This window comes from Talpa occidentalis, unplaced genomic scaffold (assembly GCF_014898055.3).
Source record: "Talpa occidentalis isolate TD23 unplaced genomic scaffold, MPIMG_talOcc4v2.1 talOcc4.6, whole genome shotgun sequence".
In the NCBI taxonomy this organism is placed as follows: domain Eukaryota; kingdom Metazoa; phylum Chordata; class Mammalia; order Eulipotyphla; family Talpidae; genus Talpa; species Talpa occidentalis.
In genome coordinates, this window is record NW_023604972.1 from 109,946,674 (window position 1) to 109,958,689 (window position 12,016).

Genomic DNA, 12,016 nt, shown 5'->3' on the forward strand with positions numbered 1-12,016 from the left:
CAACAATGTTATTTTTTTATAACTGATATTTGTAAGTATACACATATAAGTATATATATTTATATATGTGTGTGTTTATATATATATATGTGTATATACACCCACATATATTTATATATTTATATGTGGGTGTATATATTAATATGTGTATATATTTGTTTTCATGGCCTTGTACACCATGAAGGTAGTAAATAGAAGAAATTTTTTCTTCATTTGGAGTTAGGTTAATCCCACTCCCAGGAAGTTAAGAGAACTTAGTAAAAATAAAAATCTATATAAAATAGATAACAGCCATCTGCAGAAGTTCAACCTTAAAATTTCTGTAAATAATTACAGATGGAGATGAATAAAACACCCAAATTTAATCAAAAACTTCATATAGGAGTTTATAATTACACTTTGAAATAGATGTAATATACTGTGTGATCCATAAAATCAGGTTCTAACAAATGGGTAATCCAGCCTACATGAAAAAAGTATAGAGTTTGGGGCCAACATTTGCAATGTTTATCCTGCAACATCCAGAGCAGAGTCCTGATCTAGAAGGTATAGATCCTCTGATTACTTGTGATGACTGTTCTACTTTGGAATAAGGATTATTTTATTAGACTGTCCCAAAGCCTAAATTATATATCTCTCCTTTATACTTACTTATACTTTTGATCTGTGCTCAATAAATAATATCTTATTTACAAACTTAGTTTCCTGGGAAGTTTCTTGCCAGTTAAAAAGAGGTGACATCAAAATGAGATGATTAAGATGGTAGACAATGAAGTCAAATTCCTTGAATTCAAATCCTGGTTCTCTTGCTTCTGAACTGGGTGACCTTCAGCAAGTCATATGATCTCTCAATCTCATTTGTAAATGAACGTATACAGAGCCACTCTCATAGGTTGATGATGAGGTATGACTGTATTCTAATAATAAATATGAATTAAGTCATTGTCTATCGAACTTTGAAAGGAGTAGGTAATTCACAAATTACCTTATGTGTACATATATTGATAACATCTAATTCATTCACCACTGTTAATAGCTCATGATTGGTTTCTAGCACAAATTTCAAAATTGCAGAGTGCTAAAACTGACCTCATGAAAGTAGTAAATAATTTCCAGAGAAAATAGTGTGGAGTTGGAAATTTAAGTTTGCCAGTTATAGAAAGCCAATGAAAAAGTTTAAACATGCAGTTTTACAGAATCATCTCCTGGATAGTAAACTGCAAAGAGTAACAAGTGGATATAAAAGCAGTTGAAATCACAAGTTAAAAGGCAGTCATATGAATGTGTAGTGTGTAAAGAACTTCTTTAAAAGCTTTGAAGCTGAAGAGACCCAGTTATATTTAAATATAAATTGGATTTGTATACATTATTGAAAACACAAATTGAAACTATTTATTAATACTCTGTGCACCACAATAAACAAAATGCACTACACCAAAATTGTCAGTTTTCTTAATGTTCATGGGGCTTTTGATATTATTCCTATTCCCATGTATACACCTATAATAAATTACTTGAAAAATTCCCAGTGGTTGGGGGTAAATGAGGCAGGAAAGAAAAAAAAAAACACATACACACTAGCTAAAGTTTATTAAAAGCTATCACATTATATTGATTTATCAAGTGAAACCAAGAGTTTTGATATACGAGATAGGAGAAAAATGGAAAAAAAACAATATTTAATTTATTTTACAATTTTACAAATGATAAAATAATAACACCCAGTTGCTATACGTAAACAATAGGGCAACAGTGTTAAACAGAATGTACTTGACAGAATAAACCTCACCTTTCAGTGCCACAATGATACAACAATTACTCAGTAGCAATTCTCCTGTGCAGCAATGCTATCTCTGTAAACTCTTTTTTCCTGCTATATACATTTGAAACACTTGTGCTTTTGCCTACACAAAGAAATAGTATTTATTAAAAGGTGCTGATTAAATGGGAGACACAGGGCCTGGAGCCACAATCTGAAAACTGGATTTAAAGACTTTTTTTTCTTTTTTTTCTTTGTTAAGATTTGGACAGACTAGACCCTTACTGTAACTCTAGATATGAACAACATGAATTCCATTATAAAGAAGATCCCTCTTAAAGCAGGTTAGTAACTGAAGTCTCAAAAGAACTTCTTATTCTAAAGTGGTCTTATCTCCAGAGTGCTTGACTGTGCAGCCTCTAAAGATGCTAACTTAACACAAATCTAGAGTGTGCACATTACAGATTCAGTGTGTGTACACACAAACATATATAACATTGTATATATGCATCACACATGTCCTTTGTACTATATAGATATATCTATAGCACATATATAATAAAATATCTATTTCTAGATGGGCTTTATTTGGATTTTCTTTTATCAAATACAAACAATATCCCTCTCAATTTTTAAAACATTTCTATATTAATAATATCTGATGGGAAAATTTTCAAACTTGTAGAGGTAACAACTAACTATACATAACTCTTCTTACACCCTTTCACAAGTATAGATACTCCCTACAATAACCACATAAAAACAACTCTTTTATGAACCAAATAACACATTGTATGCATTATGAATAACTGGCTCAATAAGGAATAAATTACTTTGTTCACCCTTTTCCATGTAGTAGCTTAATAACTAGTTGGTATGTACACTACCCATAGCATTACTTAAATAAATTGCTTCTATAAGCATAGAATTTCCCATTAGCAATTGCTATACATTTCATATGATATACAATACATAAAGACATTTGAATGCCCAGCACCTTCTTTCAGATAGAAAAACTTCCACAATAATTGAATCAATCATCCACAGGCTGAATCATTAGATTTGCCCATAAAATCTATTACTGATTCTTTTTTTTTTTTTCATTTCAACAACTTAATTTTAAGTATAGAACAGGCTGGGTAATAATGATGAAATGTTTCCATGGCCTATTCATGTTAACAGCACAATAACAATCATGTTCCCTAAAGGACAGGAATATTTCACGATCAGCTGCCTGAGCATTGCCAGGTACAGGGTTAAATATAAAAAGAAATTAAAAAAAAAAACCTGTGAACATTTGATAATTTTAAAAGAATAAAACCCAGACAGTTCAAGTACGTGTTTATAATCGGATTTTATCATGCTCCTTAGTGCCCCCTTGCCAGTTAGACCTCAATTATTTTCTTATTCTTGCTGTTAGCCTTCCATGATCTCCTTGCCCTCTCCGATAAGAAGGCCACAGTAGCTAGAAAGGAGGAGGGGAGATGGAAAGATATACAGTAGGGAATGAAATGGTCTTGTACAGTTTGTCTTCTTTGAACACTAAATGCCTTTAATTGAATTCATTCTTGAGTACTGTAGGTTCCCTGAGATGAACAAAAGTAGTCTCAGTCAATACTGAAGCCCTTTTTAGAAGCTGAACTTTTTCAGAACTGGGCAACATATTTCGAGAACACAAAGCATAGGGCAACACAGCAATGAGAAGCTAAAAAGGCACTACTCAATGCATCCATGAGATAAACACCAATGCACAGAAAAGTGAATGACTGGGATACTTTTGTTGTGGCCTTAAAATTGTTTAAATACATTTGCTGAAAAAGCAGTAAAGTTGGCAAGGTACCTGCTGCTGCTTTTTTCAAGACATACTTGGAATGAGTTTTGAGATGGATTTTACCTAAGAATGTACTTGTGACTTCAAGATATCTTTGACTTCAAGTTAAAGGTTACTCAACCAACTTATTCGCAGTTAGTCAAATTACGGTTTTTAACTCACCTACTTTTGATTTGAGAAAATCAGACTTTTCAATCTTGCATTCGGAACATGTACCCAATTCGTTTTGTATATTTTCCTAGCTCAAAGACTTAATGATGAAATTATATCATGGTCTATCCATTTTAAGCTATATCCCCCCTTTATGTAGTCCATTTTGTTTTCTTAGAGACATATGACTTGTCAGAAAATACAGCTTTCTATATCCCAAGGGTCTATCAATTTTAAAGAATAATACTGCATATTATTAACATATTGAGAACAATACTACTGTGAGTATCCTTTTCTATGATAGTGTGTGTGTATATATATGTCTATACATATATATTCTCCATGCTTTTTATTATTTTTTTCAGACTGTCCTCCCTAAGAAACAAAACATACACATTCCCCATGCTATTTCTTCTTTTTTCAGATGCCTTCTCTAAGAAACAAGAAGTCATTTAAGTTATTTCAGGCCAAAAGTAGAAGTGGAAACACAGTGCTTCTGCTTTCTAAAGAAAGAATACACCAACTAGAATGACCTACCAGCATAGTATAAGTTACCAGAAAACTGACCTATAGGTCAGTCAAATGTCAGAAAATTTTTAAATCGCTTCATCAATAAGGTCATGTGTTTCTTTGCAAACACATTTACGTGATAATGCAAATGCATTTAACTACAGAAAAAATATTAGTCAACCTAATTCATTTGAAGTGCAAATTACAGAAACAGAATGCTATTGTCAAAGCTCTTAAGATGAATCCCCTCTGTATGGAAACAACACTATTAATCATATTATTTTTGCACTAAGAAATTTAACAAAGATATAAAGGGCATGACAATCTTTCCATTTGAATAATAAGAGGAATATCAAAGAACTGGAAGTCACCTTTCAGCTCTATTAATCAAACACTTATTAGAAGGGATAAAATGCTTCCACAAAATAATTATGAAATGTAAAAGTTATGGAAGCCTTCTTTCGAACAAAAATGAATTTTGACTTTGAAAAAATTTAAGTATCTAGAGAAAACTTTCACATTGGTAGCATAATAATATATTAATATATTCATGAAAGAAGAATGGCTGTGTAGAAACACCAGTATAATCTTTGGTACCAAAAGTACATTTTTCTGCTAATTTTACCATCTCAGATGACAGAACACCATTCCATCAGAACGGCTCAAGATTACTGAGTGGTACAGTTTAGCTGGTACCCTCTACACCACTGGGAAAAAAATCTGGAGGTCTAGAGTTGTGCAAAATAATTTTTTTTACAAAGTCACTGTGTGACTGCTCTTTAAGAAACAAAACTTGGGTCTCCCTGGTGGCGCAAGGGGTTAACATGCAACCTATGAAACTGTCCACAGCCACTGAAGAATGAGTTCAATCCCTGGCCAGCCAGGGAGCTACCCACATGGCGCACCAGACCTCTCCTGACTCACTTGTTGCTCCCCTCTGCCTTGTATTTCAGTTAATCTAACTGCTCTGTTCCCCAGCCTGTCTCTGGTGAATCCTCTCACCCCCCACACATCTGGCCTGTACCCCAGTTCTTGTATGCATAAATAAATAAATCTTTAAAAAAATACAAGAACTTTAAAAATGATACTTGAAGATTATTTATCTCATTCATCTTTATCTCAGAAATGATTTCTAAGCACCCCAATATCTAAGCCAAAAGAGATTCCAGAAGACAAAGCAAAAACAGAAACAAAACATAAAATTCATGATCAGACTTAGCGTCCTGACCGAAGGCATTTGCTTGAGTTGTTTAATCTTGTGGATTTCACTGCTCAGATATTTTCCATTTTGATTTCTTCTGACAATGGTGGTTTGATTTCCCCAAGGGCTGAGTTGTGTTCCTGGGTTCCTCTTCTGATGTGCTTGGCATTGCAGTGGCAGTCCAACAGTGATGAACATATTTGCTTCATTAACTAATGACAAGTGCATTGTTGGATCTTGTAAACACTACTGATTATACATTCAAACTGTGTTCTTAGTGGAAGTGGCACTTACTAGGACCCTTGAAGTCAAAATATTTAATTTTTAGAGCACTTTGCAGGCATTTCATCAGCTGGTAGTGAATTTCTCATGAACGTCCTTAATCACCTTCCGGTTCATTGGTGGATGCTGAAACCCAGTCTTGTTTTGGATCCTATTTTCAAATCTTAGGAAGCATCTTCAGAAAAGAAGTGCATATTCAGTTTGTTTGTAAGTCTTCAAATGTGCTTTATTGCTTTACACACTTTCCTGTTGTCAGTTTTAGAGCTCCTCTATTATGTAGCACATTTAATGTTTTAAATTCTAAGGGCATTCTGTGCGGACTTGCATTGGAAAAGTACCTATATTTTAAGTCATCATAATAATGATATTTGACAGCTTTCCCACTCAGATCCTTAGGGAATGGCCAGAATCCATACAGGTGGATTTCATCACAGAATCTTGTGGCAAGTGTATACATGAGGAGACCCGTGCTCGGTCTTTTGATGGGAACTTTGTTTGTCAGCCAGTAACTATAAAGAAAAGGTGGGGGAAAGGAGAAAATTTAGAAATTTAGAGAAATACACAACATATCACATAAGTATATTATGTAGAATTAAAGGAAAATGAATTTGTATTATATATTAATAAGTAACATTCAAAGGATTGCTGGAGAAATAATATATTTCTCAATCGTTTAGAAAATATGATGTATTTTTTCTATTTTTCTCTAGACTTCATTTTCTTGCTTTTTTTTTTTAGATGTGTTTAGGCATACAAGAACTGGAGTGTAGGCCAGAGGTGGAGGGGGGCGGGGGGAGGTGAGAGGATTCGCCAGAGACAGAGTGGGAAGCAGAACAGGCAGATTTACTGAAGTACACTGCTGAAGGGAGCAGCAGGCAAGACAGGAGAATTCTGCTGTGCAGTGTCGGTAGCTCCCTGGGCAGGGATCGAACTCATGCAGCAGTGGCTGGAGATAGCTTGATAGTGCTGAGACTTTAACCCCTGCGCCACCAGGGAAGTCCTTCCTGCTTATTTTTGAGGGCAAATAGAGTGGGCCTAGAGAGCAAGTGGGATTACTGTGGGATATTGTATTCAAAATGAATTATCAGCAACTATTTATATAATATACATAGTAGACTCTTCTCAGAAGAAGCTAAATATGACAGTAAAAGACACAGTAATCAGTCAAATATTAAGTAACTCTCTAAAAATAAATTGGAAACTATAGCATTGGGTTTTCAAAAATCTCAATTATTCCAATTAAAAATACAAGCTTCCTGCTAATCTAGAAAACCTAAATAAGGGACCAGGAAAAAGAATAACTATAAGAGGGCCTCCCCAGTGGCGCAGTGGTTGAGCGCTGGGTTGCGAAGCTGCCCACAGCCTCTGCGGCTCCGGTTCGATCCCCGGCTGCTCCCCGGCCACCGGAGGAGGGTCCCGCGTGGTGCGCAGACCTCTCCTGCCGCCCACTGCTCCCCTCAGCAGTGTACTTCGTTCCTTCTGCCTGCTCTGCTCCCCGCTCTGGCTCTGGTGGATTCTCTCACCCTCCTGTGCTTCTGACTGTACCCAGTGCATGTATAAACAAAACAAACAAACAAACAAATAAAACATGCCTCTATAAAAAAATAAAATAAAATAAAATAAAATAAGTTTAGCATATTATATAAAAAAAAAAAAAAAAGAATAACTATAAGAAAGAAAAAATCAAAATCAACAAACAACTATGAACCCCAGACACACTATATGGGGGGTGGGGGCAGGGAAAGGAGGGATGGGGTCAAAATAAGGGGTTTGCAATTGTACGGGGAATATAAAAATAAAATTTTAAAAAATGTAAGCTAATGAAAGCTTTGCCTGAATTACACTGACTTATTTAACCTGAATTGTCTGAGTCACATTTTACTAAAGCTAATTTAAAACATTAACGCAACTCAATGAATGGCAAAACAAATAACATATACTAGTTTACCACTACATAATTTAAAATTTTGTTAAATAGGTAAAATGCATTTCATTACCAATAACTATTTTATACTACATTCCAAAATGTTCACATACATCGCTGTTGCCCAATATGTTCACCTGAGAAGCCTGTAGGCTCAAGAGTCAATCATCCCCTATGGAGGGACGGGGGTTTCCAGGGCTTCTTAGCCTATTCCCTATCTGACTTGGAAACAGCTGAAAGAGGAAGGGTGTAGATTTTCTCTTACTTTCAAAGTTCTCCAATTAAAAATAGAATTAAGTAGGTAATTTATTTTATTTTTGTTTTTATTATTGTCTTATTTAGGGAAATATATACAGTGCCATTCAAACAGAAGGGGCAGATTATGTTAGGTTCTGTTTGTAGCTGTATTTCAACACTTGTGTTAGATTTTACATGTTTGTTTGTTTGTTTTTTAATTTGTTTTTTTTTTTAATTTATGTAGACTACTGAATATGAAAAAGCCAAAGGGATATTTTATCTATTTTAAAAAATATTGATGGATTGGACGGACCTGCCTGGTGGCACAGGGGGTTAAGCACCGCACTATACAGCAACCCGCAGCCTCTGCAGCACGAGTTCAATCCCCAGCCGGCCAGGGAGCAACCCACATGGCAAAGCAGTCAGTCTGTCTGTTCTGTTCCCTGCTCTGTCACTAGTGAATCCTCTCACCCTCCCACACATTTGGCCTGTACCCTGGTTCTTGTATAAATAAATAAATCTTTAAAAAATAATAATAATAAAATAAAAAAAAATTGGATATTTAACATCTTAACCAGGAAAAATATACTTAGTCATTAACAAGCCCTGTTTCCCTTTGTTCCCCAGTTCTTCATAGCAGAGTTGATCTTTCACTTTTTTGTTGTTGTTGTTGGGTGAAGGCCACAAAGTTAATGATTTGAGCAATGTGAAAAACATGAGATACCTTTTGCTATCACAAGTGTTTTGAGAAAATCTAAATAAAGTTCATAAGGAATTTTCAGAAAAAAACAAAAAACAAAAAAAACAAACACAAGAGAACAACCCAAAGATAGCTAAACAAGCAAATCCCAAAGCTTTCATATTGTTAACATCATGAAGAAGCCAGACTCTGATTCCATACAGACAGCATAGTCAAGCTACAATTCAAAGGCATCAAACGGAGGCCTCCCTGACTGCACAGGGTTAAGTCTCAGTGCTATCAAGCTATAGCCAGCCACTGAGGTATGAGTTCCATCCCAGGCCAGGGAGCTAACCTTACATGGCATAGCAGATCTCTCCTGTCTCACCCACTGCTCCCCTCAGCAGTGTATTTCAGTAGATTCGCCTATTCTGCTCCCCATTCTGTCTCTGGTGAATCCTCTCATACTCACACTTCTGGCCTATGCACCAGCTCTTGTATGCATAAATAAATAAATCTTTTTTAAAAAAGGCATCAAACAAACTAATACAGTTTGAAACTTTCTCAGTTCTGAGGAAGTAGGTGTTCTTAACATGAACTGATTCTTATGAGACAGTTTTTGAGGGTGATATGTATGTGGCTACAAATGTCAGTTGATGCAGTTGGTTAGCTTATAAATTTATTTATAAATGTTTAAGATGGGTGAAGCAAGTTAAAACTCAGTTAAAAATGATAATTTCCTTCAAAAATGTCAGTGATTGTGACTAGTTTGACACTGAGGTCATGCTAACTTACCTCATTTCTAAAGTGCATAACAGATAAATTTCTCAGGAAATTAAAAAACAGAAAATGAAATATTGCTACATTATTAGTACAGAACACCAAGGTCACATTATATGAGACTCCAGTATCACATTATAAATACATGTTTTCCATTTCCTAATTCTGGAGAGATTTCCTTGAAATTCAACGATGGTTGGTCATAGACAAAATACCAAAGCAACTTTTACATATATAGTACATTAGAAACTGTGATGTTAGAAATACATGCTGAAGATAAAATTGTTTTTTTTTTTTTTTAAAAAAAAAAGATTGATTTATTCATGCACACAAGAGCTGGGGTACAGGCCAGAGATGCAGGGGGTGAGAGGATTTACCGAGACAGACCAGGGAGCAGAACAGGCAGATTGACTGAAACACACTGCTGAGGGGAGCAGCGGGTGAGACAGGAGAGGCCTGCCTCACCATGCGGGTTTCTCTCTGGCCTCCAGGAATTGAACCCATGCTGCAGAGGCTGCGGATCGCCTCATGGTGCAGTGTTCAACCCCTTGCACCACCAGGGAGGCCCTGAAGACAAAATTGTTATCTTAAATGTTTCAAAACAATGTTAAAGATGTACAATTACCCAACATTTTTTGAACCAGTGTACTTTATAAGATTCCCCAAATGAAAAAAAAAAAAAATTCCCCAAATGGAAAAACAGTGAGGACATCTTAATTCTCAAAGAGCTAGTATCCCAAAAGAGGAACTGGCAAATGAGCATCATAGAGACATCTATCTCAAAAAAATAGAAAAATGTAATTCTTGGTACTATTCTCAAGTCTGTGGTGCTTCTGTAGTAAGAATTTTATGGAAAAAATAAATTTGTGCATTTGTAAATAGGGATTTATATACTGGGCTATAAATTAATTGATATTAAGAAAATTTATTTGAAAACTATACTCTGATCACAAAGCACCCTATTAAAAAAAGAGTGGGTAAAGAGACTTTAGAAACTGGTTGTAAATTAATCTATATGCCAGTTAAAATACTGGTGTTAGCTTTGCTTTGGACATGCTAGCTGAAAAAGAAATTAAGCTTCATGATGCTTGACTTATAACAATAACTCAAAATAACTCAAAAAAAACCCCACAAATCACCTTTTGTCAAGACAATTTTGGAGAAACTATACAAAATAAATGCCACTTATTTCTAAAAATTTCACAGATAAACAGACTTTAATAAATGGAATCAATATGTAACAGAAAAATTCAGACAAAACTTGAAAGCAGATCAAGAACTAAGACACAACTAATTTCCAGTTTATCATTATTGTAATAAATGCTGCAATACTTATCTTTATGCAGAAAAAAACAAATTTAAAAACACAGGAGCTGATGCTATTTCATTCAGTAAGAGCTTACTATGCATATATCTTAAATTCTAATGTTGTACTTGAAATTGTGTAGGTCAATCTAAATTATTGAGATTCAGTATTTACCAGAAACATATGTCACAGGTGAAAGGGACAAAAATGTATATTCCTTTTTAATTCTATTAGTATAACTAGTTAGATAGTATCTGTCAATATTACAAGATAAAGAAAACTTATAGTATAATTTAAAAATCCCACTCTGAAAGTATCTACTTTATATGTACATCCACATAAGCTTAAAAACTAAAAATTTCTTGTGAGGAGGTTATCAAAACTAGCATATCTATTTTTTAAATTTTTTATCCTAGTTAGGAAAACTTTGAAAACAATCAATTGATAAAATAATGATATATTCATACTCAAAGTCAATACAAATTCTTTTCAATTTTATCTCAAATTCATATCTGTTATAGTTTAAAATTTAGTAATGTTTTCAGTACAGCAAATTGTCTAGTCCCCATGAATGCATTTATTTTATGCAAATTGATTTTTAAAAATATAAAATCAATGCAGAATCTTTGTAGAAAATTTAAAAATAAAATAAATTGATGGAATTCAGGACAGGCTACCCCCAAATATACCACTTTGGCATACTGATTATTTTAAATTAAAGTTATTTAAGAATGAGCTGGTACCAGAAAAACACTCTAACCCTCCTTTGTCTCCCTTGAAAGCAGGAAATAAATCTCCCACAGGAAAGTTACCCACTCTATACCAGGAGCTAAAGGGACAACCTTATCAGCAGAGACAGGAAATTTGGGGCCTAGAAGGTTGTGTAAACAAATTGCTGCAATTTTACTAATTTACTGCTCCAAGACCAAATTTCTTTGTCTTGCAAATTCTTGTACAATTCATTGTTTCCTTGTTAAAAAAAAAAAGTATAAAAGCTGCAAAAGCTGCCTGTTTTGGGTCACATGTCTTCATGGCTCCCATATACATGAAATTAAATTTGTTTTTCTACTGTTAATCAGTCTTTCTTACGGGGATTGTCTCTGTCAGGAACCTACATGGATGAGGAAAAGAAACATTACCTATTATGAAACCACATAGGATTAATTACTGTTATAGAGCATCATTTTGTTTATTTGGTGATTTTGGATCTTAGCATATTGCCACCATTCATAGAAATATATAAATCTTTTTCATCAAATAGGTTGTATTTTATTTTGGATATTATTAATTTCCCCCCTCCCTCCCTTTTTCTTTTCCTTCATATTATAATACCCTATACTGTTGTATGAAACAGACT

The 12,016-nt window shown here is 34.4% G+C and overlaps 1 protein-coding gene across 1 annotated transcript in view; it reads right to left on the reverse strand.

Moving 5' to 3' along the window:
• Positions 1–1,415: 1,415 nt before the first annotated feature.
• Positions 1,416–12,016, reverse strand: part of ST8SIA4 (ST8 alpha-N-acetyl-neuraminide alpha-2,8-sialyltransferase 4) — a 98,444-nt gene continuing 87,843 nt past the window's right edge. Inside the window, exon 5 of the mRNA XM_037530610.2 lies at positions 1,416–6,242. Within this exon, the coding sequence (XP_037386507.1) occupies positions 5,960–6,242 (283 nt within the window). The 3' untranslated portion in view covers positions 1,416–5,959. The remainder of the gene's footprint in view (positions 6,243–12,016) is intronic.